The sequence below is a fragment of the Coenobita brevimanus genome, chromosome 28 (assembly GCF_032717465.1).
Source record: "Coenobita brevimanus isolate Jiangsu-jjx chromosome 28, ASM3271746v2, whole genome shotgun sequence".
NCBI lineage: Eukaryota > Metazoa > Arthropoda > Malacostraca > Decapoda > Coenobitidae > Coenobita > Coenobita brevimanus.
In genome coordinates this window covers 11,080,603-11,100,186 of record NC_136981.1, presented here as the reverse complement: position 1 = coordinate 11,100,186, position 19,584 = coordinate 11,080,603, and the positions used below count along the sequence as shown (strand labels likewise).

At 43.1% G+C, this 19,584-nt stretch overlaps 1 protein-coding gene across 1 annotated transcript in view; it reads right to left on the bottom strand.

Moving 5' to 3' along the window:
• The window catches only part of LOC145394730 (heat shock 70 kDa protein 14-like), a 37,591-nt gene that overhangs the window by 14,891 nt on the left and 3,116 nt on the right, over nucleotides 1-19,584 (bottom strand). The window contains exons 3-6 of the mRNA XM_080268512.1: nucleotides 15,455-15,692; nucleotides 13,954-14,146; nucleotides 12,722-12,883; nucleotides 11,066-11,168 (exon numbers count right to left, since the gene is read on the bottom strand). Of these exons, the coding sequence (XP_080124638.1) occupies nucleotides 11,066-11,168; nucleotides 12,722-12,883; nucleotides 13,954-14,146; nucleotides 15,455-15,692 (696 nt within the window). The remainder of the gene's footprint in view (nucleotides 1-11,065; nucleotides 11,169-12,721; nucleotides 12,884-13,953; nucleotides 14,147-15,454; nucleotides 15,693-19,584) is intronic.

Sequence of the window (19,584 nt, the reverse complement as noted above, 5' to 3'; positions counted from 1 at the left end):
GTGGGTTGGCACTGCCTTGGCACCCTCATCCCTATACTTCTTCAACCACCAATGGACACTACACTCACACCCCAAATTTTAAAATTTCTGTCACACTCTTCTTTGCCTATGACAGATAGGTGGATGTGGATGGCATGGGAAAAAAAAAAAAAAATCACCCCTCCCCCCTTATCTTTTTATGCATTAGTTATTGTAGTGGTCACACATATTTTTTTAAATTTTAGCAATCCAATACCATTACTATGAAAAGTTTGAAAGATATAAATAGACTTGAAAGAGTGAAGCTAGAGCTACAAAACTCTTTCCATCTATCAGATGACTGAGCTTGGATCACCTGAGGATTCTGACACTGTTTTCATTAGACTACAACATCAGCTCATTGAGGTGATTAACCTTTACCCGCCGGGGGTTTCTGGCTGTCACCCACTCCACCTTATGGGGGATTTCTGACATTTTGGCAAAAATACCCTTACTTCACACCCTAATATCGACCAAAGTATAACAGATAGAGAAGCAAATAAAAACTCTTAAGACTCATCAACTCTTCCTCTTTCCATTGAAGGTATCCTGAGGTCTCAAGGTGGTCCCGTCGATAAGTAAGGATGAGTTAAAGACGACTGGTTTTTCACATCTGGCAGGGTGGATCCGAGCGCATGCCAATGGCTGAGGCCTTGGCCTCGCTGGCTAGTGCTGGTAGCAATGACAGAAGTGGTGATTGTGATACTGCCCGGGCGTCCTTGGATGGAATGTGGAAAATTCCACTCGTTCCTCAACTCTTCCTGACTCACCACCATAAGGATGAATCATCACCCTGTCCATGTGGCTCCCCAAAGGGTTTTCTGCCCATTTCATAGTGCCACTATGCCCTGTAGGTGTGTGGGAAAGGAAATATCTCTTTGTTTTTCTGTACTCACTTCTTCCTTCAATTATAATAACTTCCCTTTACAAGGACACTTATAACTGCACTTGATATCATGATTATGGGTAATTGCACTTTGACAAGTAAATGCTGTGGCTGTTTCATGCAGTGATGTTGAGTATGAGGTAATTATTTGTATTAAAATTCAGACTCATTTGTACTAATCAGGGGCATCATGAAAATCTTATGTTATACACAACTTACATTATTTGTACTTCACATCACAAATACACTGATGCTCATATCCAGCACAACTTTCTTGAGTGTCAAGTGATGTAATACAGTTATAGCCATGCAAGTAATTTTCTTTCTGACCCACTTGCAAGTGGCTTTCTTTCAGTTAACAGGTAGGATACACTGATGCTCATACTCAGCACAATTTCCCTGAGTATTGTGTGAAATAGTTTTGTTACAGCCAACCAGATTATTTTCTTTCTGGCTCACTCACAAGTGGTTTTCTTTCAGGTAACAGGTAGGCTAACTCAAGGTACTCCAATAATTTTTCACCAATATTCAATAAACAGTCACACTTATTGCAATGGACTTGTAAAACTTATTATAAAACACTTATATCATAGCACTTACTATAAATCACTTATAATATCCAACATTTCACTTATACAAAACACACACACTTGTGCATTCCTGTTTACTATTTACTTGCCCACACACCTGCTCAGTAGTCATGCTCGAAGTGATACTTGCAAAAACATTTAGGGCACTGGGGGACCTTGCACTCTGCACATTGGTAAGAGGTCTCTTTTCGTGCTGGGGGACGGTGTTTGGTTGTGTGACAGATGTGGCACTGCCTGTAGGCCTGACACCCTGCTGTGGTACAGCCAATCTCTACCAGCCTGTGCTGCTGGAAATATTCGGCACAGCTTAGCCTGTCCGCTGCACCCGCTGTCTCCTGCCTAGCACCTGTCACCTGTGCAGTTGAATACTCTTCAAGGAGTTCGTGTGCAAGCTCTCTTTCAAACTCTCGTAGAGAGAGAGGTTTCCTGCTGAGTTCCTTGAACAGTATGAAACTGTTCATGACAGCAATATCAAGAAGGTGTAAAAACACCTTCTTGTACCACCTGCAGGACTTACGTAGGCAATCAACCTCACCAATTTGTATGTCCAATTTATCAACAAGCCGCATGTTGATATTGTAATCGTTGGCAGCATCTGGCTTTACCATAGGTTCCCTGGTCCTGTAGTCTGTATTTCCAGTTTCCACATACACACCCTTACGTACTGTAGACAACATGTTAACCAGTCTCTTGTCATGCCAGAGAAGGGCTAACATGTTGCCACATTTCTTTGTCAAAAGGGCTCCCTTCTCGGTATCTGCTGGAAATGCAGGGATATTCTTTCTGTTAGCCTTAAAGTTCCACAGGTCCCAGTTCCGTGGTCAAGCAAATACTTGGTCGATGCTAGGCCAATGTAATAACTATCAGTATACAGAATGTGGTGCCTGTTGAAATACCTTTCCATGAGCAATTTCACGAGTAACGTCAAGAAACCGTAAGGATCATCCCAAGGTATATCAACATCTGTTGCTGAATAAACTATCACATCTAGCACATGCCAAGAGTTGCAGTTGCAAAGGACAAAGAATTTGAGGCCAAAGCAGTGATGCTTCAATGGCACATACTGAATAAATGCCTGCCTGCCCCTGAATAACACCAGTGACTCACTTTCTGAAACGGACGAAAAACCCTGGCAAATGACTCCATGAGCATTGGTAGGATTGGTCTTATTTTCCACAACCAGTCATTCAGTGCACGCCCGTAATTTCTATTGAAATGACGGAACCTTAGGATGACCAGGTACCTGTCATGGGCCATGTACTTACTGAAGACAAGTGTGTCCATGAGTTCATCAACCAACCAATAGTCATGAAGCATGTTTTCTTACGTGTGCAATCAACATGGTAAAGGCTAGTCACACAAACATTTCCCCCCACCTCCACAGGTATCCAGACACGCATGTGCATGCTCTCACTGGCAGCCACGTCCGCAAACACATGGCCTGGTGGAAATTTATTTCCACTACTAGGCATTTCATGATAGTAGTAGTGAAAATAGTCCTGAATATACTGCTAAAAGTCCAGGGCCTGGGGGGAAGCTCATCCTCCTGCATGCCTGCTCCCTCCTCGTCGAACACCGGCACAGACAGCTCAATGCCAGCTCCATCTTCCCACAAAAAGGTATTATCAACTCTACTCACATGTGGTAAAGTCGGCCGTCTGCTATGTGCAGGACGTTTTTTTCTGCACATGTGCACACCCACGGGCAGGGGGTGAGGGGGCAGGAGAGGGAGAGGTGTGGGAGTAAGCGGATTGTCACGAATCAATTCGCGACATTTCCTTTTTGTGAGAAGCCACGAACTATTAGTGGAAAACTCACTGTGTATCGCTCAGTTAACCGTTTCTCTCTCCATTTCGGGGTATACTTTTCAAATCATTCGTCACCGTTTTCAGGGGTGACCGATTTGATGCACGTCACTAAGTGCGCTACTGAGCGATACTGTTGTTTCTTTATTGTTCACCTCTGCTTGCCTAAACCGTTAGCCACGCCTTCTGGTAGCTTGTGCGTCCTGCCTGTACATTATTTGAATTCAGTCTAGTGGTGGCTTTGACGGAGAGAGGTCCTGTGCTCAGAAGTGAAGAGAGGTCAGCTAGCATCCCAAGCTCCACAGAGTATCAGTTTCTTCAAACTCCCACCCCCTGGGTGATACAAAGCATTCATCGACTGGTATTTCTTTTGTGTATTTCCTAGTTTTAAGAGTTTAGTTAAGGTGTTTTTCCTAGGCGTAAGTATTTAGCTTCTGTGTGAGTGAGCGAGTGCATCTCATTTAATTGATTTGAATTGTAACGTTAAATTTATTTTTTGTGATTAATAAATTTAACAGTTCCTTTCTTGAGCTTAATGTAAGTAAACTCTTGTTTCATTTAATCCAAATTAAGCTTATTTTCCATATAGCTCCTAGCTTGCATAAACATTTACTATTCATAACTGGTACTTAGACCAGTCTTGTTGTATTAACTTAAAATCCGTTGTGCCAGGAGTTAATGCATCAGCAAGAACCTGATGTTATTATTATTAGTATTAGTTATTTATTGTCAGGGGTGATGTAACTTTCTCCAGAGGCTAACAGTACAGTAATTCAGCAATTGTGAGTAATTAGTCTCTGCTGTGTACTGTTGAGGAAGTTTATAAATTCTCATTCTCAGAGAATCGTGCTAAGCCAGCGTAAAGTAATCGTTGCTTGATGTAGCAAGACAATCATTGTCTCTGCTCTTCAATATTATTGAATATTATTATCAATTTAAATAATATTTAAGCATTTATATCAAAATTACCGTGATATTATAAAAACCCCGTGACAATTGGCGACCTCATTCCAGGATATTAACTCCTAGCTATAAAGCTATTCACGAGATAGTGCTCACTCATTCATATTTAGGTATTTATCATTAAAGTTTATAGGCACAAGCTTACTGGTGTTTACCCTTAATTTAGCAAGTGAATTTTGCTTTATTAATCAATAGAATACTTAACTCTAGTTTATTTTTGGTAACGCCAGACAATTTTATTCGCTTCTGGGAAGTCGCCGTACCATTGTGTTTATTATTGAGTCTTCCCAGTCATTTACATTTTTGATTTATTCTTTGCCAGTTAACTGGATAAGACTGGTCACCACTAGCTTGTGTCTGTACTCTTTACTTTTGTTTATTAGTATTCGTCGCTAAGCAGTCAGTACTCAATTTCGGTTTGCTTAATAAATTAGCGAAATGGCTACTACTGTATTTTTACAGGAAGCCAAAGATGTGGGTCTTTCGGACCCAACCGAAATTAAAGAGTATATACTCTCACGGCATAATCAGGAACAGCAGCGCGAGAATGATGCCCGTGAAGAGCGTAAGATTCAGCGCGAATACGAGCGAGAACAGCGCGAACAACGTGAAAGAGAGCGTGCATATGAACAAGAGCAGCGTGAGAAAGAGCGCGAATACGAGCGAGAACAGCGCGAACACGAGCAGAAACAACGCGAGCTTGAGTTAGAAAAAGAGCGACAACAGCGCGAACAAGAGCGAGAACAGCGCGAATATGAGCGTGAACAACGCGAGCGAGAACGAGAGCACGAACGTGCCGAACATGAGGCACGTGAAAAACACGAATATGAAATGATGAAGCTCAAGCGAGATTCCTTGGCTTCAGATACACCTGGTGCAGTTGGTCCAAAATCCACGAGCGTTCTTCCTGCACATGTCCTGGCGACCCCACGCATCAAGCTTCCTTCATACAAGGAAAGCGAGCGAATCGAGCCGTACATAGCTCGTTTTGAGGACATGGCAGACATGTATCAACTGGATGAGGCAGCTAAGCGGATCCAATTTCTTAGTTTATTTGAGGGCCCTGCCCTCGATATTCTCCACAGAATTCGTGGAGACAATCTCACATATGAGATGATGAAAGCTGCACTCATTAAGGCGTATGGTCTCACAGTAGACGACGCCAAAGTTCAGTTCATGCGAGCTCGTCTCCAAGACAAGGAGACTGCTGTTCAGTTCCTTGATCGTCTCACAGCTTACTTAAATGAGTGGATGGAGAAAGATGAAACTCCTTCCACGCGTGAGGGGATAATTGACCTTATGCTGCGTACACAGCTAGAGAGGTCGTGGCCTGCTGAACTCATAGCACAGCTTAAGATCTGCCAGGTGAAAGATGCCAGCCAAATGGCAGAGAAGGCTGACGCATTCTTTACTGCATACGGGTATCAAGCTCGTAAGCAAAACACCTGGAGCAGAAAAGATACTGCCAAGTCTGGGAAGCCGTCTCAGACTGAATCCCAGCACCAAGGCCGTTCTCAGAGTAATGGTCAAGGTCCAAGCAAACCACAGAAGGACCAGGGGCAAAACACTCAGAAACCTGAGTGGAAGAGGTACAACAAGTACCCTAACCAGCAGCAGTATCAGCCACGCAACCGACCGTCGGGACAAAGTTTTTCACCACCAGCTCAAAAGAGGCAGGAAGCGAATGCAGCCTTCATTCCTCAGCAGCAGCATGGTGGTCACGTCCCTACCAGTGTGGGTACTTCCCCACAGTTCACTAGTCCCACAGTGACAGTGAACCCCCCTCCACAGATGGCCAATGTTCCATCTTCCCAATATAACCCTCAAGGCACAATGTTTGCCACATCACTTCAGCAGCCTCATGAGTGGCTAGCTGCTTCCTCCACAGGCCCTCCCACAGGTGACAGTACCTTCCTTGTTCAGCCAGGGTTAGTGGGAGACATTCCTGTGAAGGTCCTGAGAGACAATGGTTCCTCAGGTTGCTCTGTTAAGCAGAGTTTAGTTCGGCCTGAGCAGTATACAGGTCGACAGATCCATGCAAAGCTTATTGATGGATCAGTGAGATTGTTCCCTGAGGCATGTATCCAGGTGGCATCTCCATTTTACACTGGTATGACACTTGCGGTTGTCATGCCAGAGCCTCTATTTGACTTTATAGTAGGCAATATTAATGGAGTCAAGGATAGTTGCTCCAATGACGCTACTCAGACTTCGGCTGCTGCGGTAACACGAGCCATGACTGAGGCTCCAGACTGTGTCATCCCAGTGATCATTGAATCGCCGCAAGATCTGATGTGTAGTCAACTTGTTGTGCAAGAACAACAATCTGACCCGACACTTGCTACCGTGCGGAACAAACAAAAGGGTCGAGTGATTAAGTATTCACGGGGAGGTCGAGCCAAGTTCCTTCGCAAACAAGGACAGCTCTACCGTGAGTCACGAACACCCGAGGGCGAGGTTCGACTGCAGTTTGTCGTTCCCGCCAAGTACCGCCTAGCAGTGTTACAATGGGGTCATTGTTCAGTCTCAGGAGGTCACATGGGCAAAAGGAAGACCCAGGGCTGTATCCGAGGTGACTTTTTCTGGCCAGGGATGGGATGGGACATAGATAGTTTTGTCCGTTCCTGTAGTGTGTGCCAAAGTATCACCACTAATCAGGGACATGCCCTTCCTGTGCCATTTGTAACCACACCCATAATCTCTGAGACAGTTGAGAGACAGGGTAGTGGTGAAGTGGGTGCAGACCTGACGTCTCGCCCATTGGCCCCACAGGACACATTATGTCCAGGGCCTGTACATATATATTATGTACCGTAAGTTAGGGGGAAGTTGAGAGGCGACTTGAGGCTATGGAAGACCCAAGTTTGCATAAGGATTCTCAGCTTCCCGGTACTAATAGAAGTACTGTAGGTTAAGGGGGAAGTTCGAGAGAGAACTCCGCAGTGGCGACTTGAGGCTATGGAAGACCCAAGTTTGCATAAGGATTCTCAGCTTCCCGGTACTAATAGAAGTACTGTAGGTTAAGGGGGAAGTTCGAGAGAGAACTCCGCAGTGGCGACTTGAGGCTATGGAAGACCCAAGTTTGCATAAGGATTCTCAGCTTCCCGGTATTAATATAAGTATTGTACTGTAGGTTAAGGGGGAAGTGAGAATTCCGCAGAGGCGACTTGAGGCTATGGAAGACCCAAGTTTGCAAGGATTCTCAGCTTCCCGATACTAATATAAGTATTGTAGGTTAAGGGGGAAGTTCGAGAGAGAACTCCGCAGAGGCGACTTGAGGCTATGGAAGACCCAAGTTTGCACAAGGATTCTCAGCTTTCCGGTACTAATAGAAGTACTGTAGGTTAAGGGGGAAGTTCGAGAGAGAACTCCGCAGAGGCGACTTGAGGCTATGGAAGACCCAAGTTTGCACAAGGATTCTCAGCTTCCCGATACTAATATAAGTACAGTATTGTAGGTTAAGGGGGAAGTTCGAGAGAGAACTCCGCAGAGGCGACTTGAGGCTATGGAAGACCCAAGTTTGCACAAGGATTCTCAGCTTCCCGGTACTAATATAAGTATTGTATTGTAGGTTAAGGGGGAAGTTCGAGAGAGAACTCCGCAGAGGCGACTTGAGGCTATGGAAGACCCAAGTTTGCACAAGGATTCTCAGCTCCCCGATACTAATATAAGTACTGTAGGTTAAGGGGGAAGTGAGAACTCTGCAGAGGCGACTTGAGGCTATGGAAGACCCAAGTTTGCACAAGGTTTCTCAGCTCTCCGATATTAATATAAGTACTGTAGGTTGAGGCACAGGTTGAGGACCCGTGTGCAGTTCGAGGCTATGGAAGACCCGAGTTTGCACAGGGATTCTCAACTTGCCGACCATAATCGTGTGCTAAAATTAATGGCGACCTCGAGTGTACTTTTCATAGCATGTACTGACTGCTAGCCAGAGAGAGTAATTGTAAGAATTTTGTCTCATTGACACTTTTGATGCTCCACCTTAATTGGTTTTGCAGGTTCAGCAATGGGTGTAGCAGTTTTGCTGTGCAGACCAGCTGATCATCTGCCGCACGCTGCTGCCTCTTCTCCTCTGCCTTCGTCGTCGCCATATTATTTACTGTGTCATTTTACACGTAGGTACAGTTACACTACAACTGTCACACCTACACCGTGTATTACATACACCACGCTACACAACAATTAGTTGTCAGTGTAAATGTAGCGAATTTTCGCTCAGTTTGACCTGAGTACAGGATTTTCACCGTCGTCACGGAGTTTTTCCCTCAAGCTTGCTTCTATTAACGTAAATACGAGGTTTTTTCACTCACTGGCGACTGCGATTTTCTCCTGTAGCAGGATAGCACACACACCACAGTGTGAATCTTGTGTGACTGAGTTAGGATTTATATGTATGTATATTGAAATCATTCTTCTGAAGGAAGAAAGATTTAATTTTCATGGGGCGTAATGTCACGAATCAATTCGCGACATTTCCTTTTTGTGAGAAGCCACGAACTATTAGTGGAAAACTCACTGTGTATCGCTTCAGTTAACCGTTTCTCTCTCCATTTCGGGGTATACTTTTCAAATCATTCGTCACCGTTTTCAGGGGTGACCGATTTGATGCACGTCACTAAGTGCGCTACTGAGCGATACTATTGTTTCTTTATCGTTCACCTCTGCTTGCCTAAACCGTTAGCCACGCCTTCTGGTAGCTTGTGCGTCCTGCCTGTACATTATTTGAATTCAGTCTAGTGGTGGCTTTGACGGAGAGAGGTCCTGTGCTCAGAAGTGAAGAGAGGTCAGCTAGCATCCCAAGCTCCACAGAGTATCAGTTTCTTCAAACTCCCACCCCCTGGGTGATACAAAGCATTCATCGACTGGTATTTCTTTTGTGTATTTCCTAGTTTTAAGAGTTTAGTTAAGGTGTTTTTCCTAGGCGTAAGTATTTAGCTTCTGTGTGAGTGAGCGAGTGCGTCTCATTTAATTGATTTGAATTGTAACGTTAAATTTATTTTTTGTGATTAATAAATTTAACAGTTCCTTTCTTGAGCTTAATGTAAGTAAACTCTTGTTTCATTTAATCCAAATTAAGCTTATTTTCCATATAGCTCCTAGCTTGCATAAACATTTACTATTCATAACTGGTACTTAGACCAGTCTTGTTGTATTAACTTAAAATCCGTTGTGCCAGGAGTTAATGCATCAGCAAGAACCTGATGTTATTATTATTAGTATTAGTTATTTATTGTCAGGGGTGATGTAACTTTCTCCAGAGGCTAACAGTACAGTAATTCAGCAATTGTGAGTAATTAGTCTCTGCTGTGTACTGTTGAGGAAGTTTATAAATTCTCATTCTCAGAGAATCGTGCTAAGCCAGCGTAAAGTAATCGTTGCTTGATGTAGCAAGACAATCATTGTCTCTGCTCTTCAATATTATTGAATATTATTATCAATTTAAATAATATTTAAGCATTTATATCAAAATTACCGTGATATTATAAAAACCCCGTGACACGGATGATGACTCCCCTGATGCGGGACTTGCCTGAGGAGACACTTGGTGCCGAGTATCATCATGTGGGGCTCGTGGGAGAAATACCACTCCCGAAGGGCCTGGTTGTGGAGAATCTGCCTTTGAGGTGCTAGGCCGAGGTGTAGGTGAATGTTGTTGGGTGAGACGTTGGCATGCAGGCGGCGAGTGTGTAGGAGAGACGGCTCTTTGGTGTTTATTTTGCTGATGACCACCAGCTTCACGCTCACCTGCCCGGAGTACTGGATCATCTATCTCCTCCTCCTCAGTGAACTGTTGAAGGTCCTTCCCTCCTCCTGCAGGAGTCTGAGAGCCTTCTCTGGCGTCTGAGAGCGGCTAGGGGTCGGAGGGTGAGAGAGGTCACTCTCCACAGGGTAGCTTTTCCTCTCCTCCGAGGACGCGCTCTCACTAAGTGTCTGTGAGGACACAGTGTCGTCCAAGGCACTATCACTTAGTCTCATCCCCAGCACAAAGGGCAGAACTTTCACAGGGGTCGACGAGGCGATCGAGCCCTTCAAGAGATGTTGTGGAATCGGACGATGACAAAGAAGAAGACATGGCTCCCCACGCTACCAGTGCCATGTACAGACTGGACCGCGCATCCTCGGGGTACCTGGGGGTCCAACCTGGTGGGTATCATAGAAAATGGTCGCGGGTTCAAAGGGTGGTGGGAAGGTGGGTGCAGTATATGCCATCAGCCATCAGCGTTCCTCGCCTGAATCGTGACGGCTGTACACATCAGCCAGCGGTTAGGGGTTAAAATAATTAATGAGTTTGACAATCTTGACCAAAGAAAGTTCTTTAGTCTCAACACATACTAAACACACAATCATGGTTGGATGCTGAAACTGAAAAGATTTAACACCAGTATGTGTGAAAACTTTTTCAAGTACAGAATCTGCTCCATCTGCAACAGTCACCCCAACGATGTTGTTAACAGTACTACAGAAGGGCAGTTTAAATGAGGCTTAGACAGGATCTTGCACACACTAAAATGTTTGCAAACTGGATAGGCATTACCAAGCAAATACAGTACAAAGTACAGTATCCCCTCGGTATAGACTGCAAGGTCTTTAAGATACTAACTTTTTCTTGTAATTAACTTACCCCATCTCTTAGCAAACCAATACCTTCACCTTGTAAACTCTTATTAGTTGACACTACTCGACATCAACTTCACTCACAACACCCTGCACCCATCAACCAACAAACTTCAGTCCTCATTTGTGCCATTAAGGCTATTATGACTGCCCCCCTCCTCCCCTCCCTTCTATCTGAGGCTGACCTGTGCAGTGCTCATGGTGGACAGGACATGTTTACAATTCTCGGCTGCATTATAAAGCTTCCTCCTCGACCGTCGATTCTCCAGCGGGTCGCCTTTGTACTTACTGAAAAAAATAGAAAAAAAAAAAAAAAACTCATCAATTTTTAATAATACAGCTTTTTTTTATTTTTTTTTTTTTTTTTTTGGGGGGGGGGATTAATATCAAACAGGTAATGGAGACAGTCACCATCATATGATGGTACCAATATGAACTTCTCACATCTCCCTCCCTATCCCCCGAAAGGAAGATGGTGGGCATGGTGGACTGAAAAAGGGCAACTTCAGTTTGTAGTCCACAGGTTCACATTCAGATAAGCCTGGGGCCACAAGAACAAAAATAAAATTCCCCCAATAAATATGAATTGTTGTTGCTGTCCCCCAGACTCATTTGGACGTGAACCTGATGAACTATAAGCTGAAGGTGCCCTTTTCCTGTTGTCCACCATCATCCTTTGGGAGACAGGAGAGAGGTGAGAAATGTTTGTATAATCTGGTACACTAGTCTCATGGTTATATTAGTGCCAATGCATGATCCTGTCTTCACCAGCACCAAAGTTGTGTTTATTATATAGTACAATATGGTCACATGGAGAGAAGGCAGAATGAGACATTCGCTAGAAGAGTGGATGTCAGCAAGGTAGAGGGGAGGAAGGAGGCCAGAACAAGGATGAGGTGGAGGGATGGGGATGAGAGGCATATGAGTAAGAGAGGTGTGAACTGGAGAGAAGGCAGGGGACAGAATGACATGGAGGCAATTTGTTTGTGGCCACACCTTCCAGAATTATGAGAGAGAGAGCTGGGTTGATGTTGTGAACCCATGCTCATCTGAACATGAACTCAAGTGTCCTGCAAGAAACTGGTCACTTCATCCAGCTCTGCCTAGAAATCTTTTGTCGATTTTATGTTAAAGAGCTGTATGTGTAATACTGTTGTTGGTGTGGTGCATGCTGATGCTTTTGTTTTGAAAAGTAGCTTCACCCCAAGCCCACATTTCAGCCTAAGGTTCATATTTAATAGAATTTTTCCAATCAAGCATTTATCCTGGCTAGGCAGTTCCTTTCATCATTGAGCCATTCCCAACTTCCTTTCAAGTAGATTACTGACCTCTCTTCCTAGTGCATATATTAACAGTTATAGAGTCTTTTTGTCATGGTGAGGGGGCTGCATTACTGTGAGGGCATAGTGGAGTGTTTGTGAGTCATCCTTTGTTCTGGTATTGAGAATGGAAAAGACAAACTGACTGGGAGAATGTATGCGAATAAGGTAGACAGGTGTGGACAGGGAAAGGGGGAGACAAAGGATGAGATGGATGGATGGGGTGGAGAGGTATATGAGTGAGATGGCTATGAGCTGGACAGAAGGCACCCTAACAGCACAGGTCAGAATGACATGAAGACAATTTGTTTGTGGTCATCCCTTTCAAGATTGAAGTCTCTGGCTATAGACATATAAATACCAGTCAACAGATAGCCTGAACCTGGGAAGAACTTTGTCAAAAAAAAAAAAAAAAAAAAAAAAAAAAAAAAAAAAAAAAAGAGGAGGAAGAGAGAGAGAGAGAGAGAGAGACTGTATAACTTTGAAAACCCCCAATAAATGTACAATGTCTGAGATACTAACGCATAAAACTCCTTAGCAAAGTGTTGCACAAGGATGTCTGTGATGGAGTCGCCAGCTGTGATGGTGGAGGTGATGGCTTCCTTTGTGGTAATCAGACCGCCCGCCACCTCAACTACACCACCACTCACCGTCGCTCCACCGCAGTGTATCACCACCACGTTACTGCAAAACAATCATCATCATTATCATCATCAGTACCACTCATCACTGTCATCACCACCTTCCTCCTCTTTAATACTGTCATCATTTCATCATCATCATCATCATCACTCATTCATTTATCATCCAATCCAGTGTTGCCCCATGAGCAGCGCAGAAGCCCAGGGCTAGGCAAGTTGGTCCTGACATTTAAGATGACAGTGACCAGCCTCACTCATTCCTGAGTAGCATTACATGAGCAATAAACCCCAACCACCCCTTGGATATAAACCTGCACCAGCTCAATCCGACTGGAGCACCTTAATTGACTGCTAAACCACCAAATGCCATAATTTGGTTATATGGTTACTACCCAGCATAGTAAATGGTTTCCTGGAGTACAGGATACCACTTGGCTTGTCACACAGTGGAAAGTCACCCGTACACAGAAGGAAGGGGAAAGAGTGAAGGAAAGATAGAAGAGGAAGGGTGGAAAGAAGGAAGAGAGGAAAGGGCAGGCACCCATGAGCAGCACTATATCCCAAGTACACAAGCAAACATGCATGCATGCACATGCAACTGTTAAAAAATAAAAATCTCAAAGCAAACTACAACTGCAGTTTAGGTTATTTTAGGTTATGGACATTTAGCATAATAAAAAAAAAGTACATACCTACAGTTCATTCACTTTTAAGTTGACAGATATTTTTCTCACACTGCATGATGCTTTCCACAGTTCAATGGCACAATATCACAGTACTGTCTCTTCATTCTCTCCATAACAATTCTTCATGACTAGCACCACATTCTAGTGTTAATCTTGTATTACAGTTCAGAGTTCAAGAGATGGCCACCTTACGCCAAATTAAAGTAAACCAAGCAGAACTAAAATTGTCATTCATACAGCTGGACTACTCTCACAACTTGAATACTTAAGTCAAGATTCTATAATATTCACTGGTCACTACTTATGAAGCAGGAATGGGTCAAACCAACCCTCCAATCTGGCTACGGTACATTTGGCCATCAACTGAGCTAAAACGGATTAGGGATTTTTCTCAAGTTAGAAACATGCTATAACAAGAGGCACTCACAGATTACGCTGGTTGTCATCGGCGAGGCCATACGCAAGAACGGCCGCAGCAGGATGTGTGATTGTTGCCATAACAGAAAAGGCAGCTCTTGTGGCAGCCTTCCTCACAGATGTCACTGCCCCCTCACCACTCCATCCCGGTAAACAAACCACCACTGGTAGCTCACTCTCGCTGGTGTGTGCCGACGCAATATCTAATGGAATATTTGCTAATGAATAAAGCTGTATGGTACAAACGTCATGCTTAACTATAGGACAGCTTAATGTACTGGTTACCATATTATTAAACTAGATGGCTGAGACTGGCCACTGAATTGGGAATATTTGGGCTGTCCAGACATCGCTACTCCTCACCCTGCCCTAGGGTGGGAAAGGAGGTCCGGACGATGATGATATGATGATGATGATAATGGCTAAGATTCTCACAAGACAGGAATAGGAACCCAAGAGAACTGTATTCAGTTTGTTTTCACTGGTTAAAGATCCCTAACCCCCTTTTGGCTCAGTCGATGATCAGAATATAGTAACCAAGGACAATCATTACTACCTTATAACACAAACTCATCAAATTTCATGCAACCAAAACTGAGTACAGTATGGTATTCAAGCTGTGAGTGTGATCCAGATCTGTCAGATTTGTACAAACCAGCTTTGTCCCATTCTTCTCTACCTCATTTCATACCAACTCTGCCTCAACCCAATCTAATATCAAACCTAACCTTTTGTGCTTCAACCTTCCTCATCTCATTCCACCCTGTGTCATCCCATCCCATCTGTGCCTCACCCTGCCACAAATTTACACCATCCCTGCCTCTGTCTTCTCTACCTCATTCCAACTCCAACCTCCATCTCAGCTTTCTCTACCTAATTCCACCCGACTCTACCTCAGTATTTTCTAGCAAGTTGCTCCTTCCCCTGCTATGCCTCGCTATTGCCAGTGTGTTTTCATTTGATGCAACTGTGCTGCTCACAACGCAAAACACCAAGTTATTGTAGCATTATTTTCACTACGCCTTAGCTGTGCGGCAGAAATGAGTCTCAGTGGTTACCAGCAAAATTTACCCTCCAATTTCATGAAACTTGGTAATCAAGAAACCTACAGAGTTAGTGATTTTTGTCAAGTGAGAAAATGTCATACCACACTCCACCCTCATCTTTACCTCACTGCTTGCTAAATTACACTGCATCATTCCTAATCTCTGCCATACTTGGTTCATCTCTACTTAACTCTCCTCTACCTCATTTCATCCCTACCTCCTCTCATCAAGCCAACCTTAGCAAGAACATTCTCTGGAGTGGCAGTAGAGGTATCCTCCCTCCACTGGACCTAGTGCCACACCCTGCTACCTCCACCCTCATTTTAATAACCTAATCTATTTAAACTTTATATAACTTTCCACCGCTCAACCTAACCCATCATACCCTAATCTGACAACCAATCCTATCATAACCTAATATGACTTAACCTAAGCTATCACATCTAACCTAACCCAGGGACCCACCTTTAAGTAGAGTGAAGATATGAGTGAGAACATCCTCCGGTGTAACATTAATGGTTTTCTCCCCACGCTGAACCAAGTATCGTGCCCCCCGTCCCTCCTCCCACATGGCCTTACATGTGCCCCCTCCCCCACTCTGCCCCACAACCTCGTCCTCACTGGCCCCAGCATCACGCAGGACACCCTGGATGGTTCGCCCTGCATGTCGTATCATCCCCTGCTTGGCCGCTAGACCTGTCACCTGCAGGAGAGAAAAATACAGAAATGGATAGGTCTACATACAAGAGGTAGTACATGACTGGCTACCACTGACCCTGGGAGGTACTACAACAGAAATACGGTTACATGCTTGTAACTAGCCAGACAATCATTACTCCTATCAAGGAAACTCAGCCACAAGTATATAAAAGCCAATGCCTCTAACACTATTAGAAATCTTACTGAAACACCATGATCTCTTATTTCCAGCTTAGGATTAAGTGAGGCAGGGTCCAGAATGGAAATGCTGTAAAAAGAAAAAACAATAAAAGAAGTAATCAACAGCTGCCCACTGAAATTGGCCAGACACTCATTCACTTGCCACTCAAGCCACTGGAATCCTCACTCCACTTCATATGCACAACCATCCAGCCAAATGTTTAATATATTTTCCTTTATGTATTAGCACACATTTTTCTTAGGGGTATTTTTCTGTATAGATTCTGACTGTCTATGAGAAAAAAATTATAAAAATCAGAATGTGATATACACTAAGCCTTTGTTATTGTCTCTTTTATTACTGTTCTTTTATGCTATTAAACTTACAAGTTACAAAAAAGTGCCTATTACAGCTCCACTACAGTAAACAAAGCTGAGAGTCAGTTGCCATCATTCTACGAATCCTTTATCATATTCTATAGTGCTACCAGATCCACAGTAAGTTACAGTGAACTGCCTATTAAAGTTTCGTTGATTGCTATGACGATGATCTGCTGGTTTCCCCAATTTATCTTTTTATTTTTAAATAAATATTTACATCTCCCTCACTTATACTGAAGAGTGTCTGTAAAAACAAAATGTTCCATACTGTCAATACCACTTTCATGGTATGGAGGCCTGTGGCTGGGCTACAGCATTCCATTACTATTTCAGAATATGTGAAAGATCTGCCCATGGGGGAAATAAATGTGTGTGTGTGTGTGTGTGTGCATACACTGTATATATATACACAGTATATATATGGTATATATATATATAAATATATATATAAATATATATATATATATATATACAGTAATCACTCCAATATCCGGATCAATAGAGCCATCGGTAGGTTCGGATATTGGTTTTGTTCGGATATTGGTTTTGTCCGGATATTGGGCCCCAGCTTATGGACTTGTACTTACGGACCCTAACACAGAGAAACACCTATACAACTCCCTCCGGACATGCATAGCACCTATTTAACACCCAAATCACACCAATAAGGCACATAAATGACTGAAATAAATGCAATAGACACATAAAATGTGGGTTTAGAAGTATGTTCATACATTAATAAACATTCTGGTACTTATGGACTCTAACCGAACCTAACCTAACCGAACCTAACCGAACTCTGAAAAACACATTCCTACTGCACATGCATGAGGTAAGTTTAGTATGGAAAGAAGTACAGTATGACACTTTCTGGTAAGTATAGTATGGGAAAAAATACAATATGAAACATTCTGGTAAATATAGTATGGAAAATAGTACAACATGAAACATTTTGGCTACTTACAGCAAGTCCCTGGCCACCTCGATGAATAACCGCCTCCTCTCGGACTCTGACAGTAAGAACGATTTCCTGAAGCACTTGCACTACACTCTTCCTGAAGTCTTGCACTGAACTTAGTCACTAACACACAGAAGTCCGTTCTTTTCACAGTGTTCACTTTAGTCCAAATAATGTTCCATTAAATTTAAGTGTTGCACATTAACTTTTCCCAAGCCATGGCGAAGAGCGTAGGTCTTGTCGCGGTGAGAGACAGGCGGGAAGTGGGGAGGATGCAGCGGCGCTCTATCGGACGTCGGAGGAATGACGAACCAAAACAATGCTCTCACGCTGAGCGCGCGGCAAGTTCAAATTACGGTCGGCAAAAAATCGATTTTTTTTTTTCCAATTTTTTTGGATTTTCGGACCATTTTGGGAATGTTTGATCCCAGGACAATAAGGTTCGGTTAGTGGGGATGTTCGGTTATTGGGCGTCCGGATATTAGAGGGATTACTGTATATATATATATATATATATATATACTGTACATAATATGGTATGTATAGTATATATATATATATGTATATATATATATATATATATATATATATATATATATATATATATATATATATACTGTACATAATATGGTATGTATAGTATATATATATATATGTATATATATATATATATATATATATATATATATATATGTGTGTAAGTGGTAGGTGAGGGCGCTCACCATCCACTCACTCGATGTACTGCTGCTCTCGGGTGTCTGCCCTTTCCTCTCTTCCATCCTCTTCTTTCTATCCTTCATTCTTTCCTTGTCCTTCTGCCTATGAGTGACTTTACATTCCTTCTTCTGTCTTTCTTTCCTTCATTCTTTCCTTTTCCTTCTGCCTGTGGGTGATTCTACACTGAGTGACAAGTCAAATGGTTTCCTGTACACCAGGAAACCATTTACTATGCTGGGTGGTAACCATATAACCAGATTTGGGCACCTGGTGGTTTAGTGGGTAATTATTGCGCTCCAGACGGATTGAGCCGGTGAAGGTTTATATCCAAGGGGTGGTTGGGGTTGACTGCTCATGTAATGCCACTCAGGGATGAGTGAGGCTGGTCACTCTCATCTTAAATGTCAGGACCAACTGCCTAGCCCCAGGCTCCTGTGCTCCTCTTGGGGCATTGTAGGATTGGATGATGGATATATATATATATATATATATATATATATATATATATATATATATATATATATATATATTTATATACATAAATATATATACAGTATATATATTTGGGGGAGGCGGTGGCTTAATCGGTAGAGAGGTGGCCTGCAGTCCCAGTGGACCCAGGTTCAAATCCCTGCTGGGGCAGGGAACAGTTTAAGGATTTGAATTTCATTAAATCAGGCTTTACTGATCTACCAGAAGACCCGCCGACATGTCGTAAAAATACCACCGCTAATACCAACACACCAGTCCTGTATGAGACAGCCCTAACATGTATTCAATATGGACGGTGGGTGTTAGCGCCGAAGTGGTGACATGAAGAGGTGTATGGTATGTAGGAGGACTGTTGGGCCTTGATAGCAGGCTGTGAAGCCTATGCCCAGAGTCGAACACATAAATATATATATATATATATATATATATACACAGCTACTGCAAACTGACATAGGACCTTCCCCCATAAGGTATTAAAAAACACAGAAATCATAGTACATCACAATGTTTGTTCATGAAATGCCATTCATTATTATAATCATATTTCCCTTGTTTTTCAGGACCAGTTGGATGGGGTTTGGCATGGAATCACTTAGATCTCTAAAGTAATCTAAGGATATTTCTTTGCACCAAACATTTGCCAGTTTAATCTTGAGGTTGTCCAAATTGGGTGTCTTCTCTAGCATGATTTTCTTCATCTTTCCCCAGCAGTTTTCTATCGGATTTAGATCTGGACTGAAGCCTGGCCAGTCGAGGACCTCAATCTGATTATCCTGAAGCGATTTTGTCACCTTTCTTGACTTGTGACATGGAGCTGAATCGTGCATGAAAAAGTCGCACCCATGAATAGCAAAAAAGTTTAACAAATGATCTTTCAGAACTAGAATGTACCAGCCACCAATCATCACCAAGTTCTTAGAAAGAAAGTAGAGGCCTCCCCTTCCCATTTCACCTGAGAAACACCCCCATACCATTATTGATTGTGGATGCCTAACAGTCGGCACCGTGTAAGCAGGGTCATATCGACTACAGGAGGCAGGGCGACAAACCTTGGCAAAACGCACCTGGAACACTTGAAATGTGCTTTCATTTCACCTTAACCCGAGGCGTCCTGTCGACGTATGGGTACGTCGCAACATTTTGTCACAGCTAGACCTGTCAACGCCAT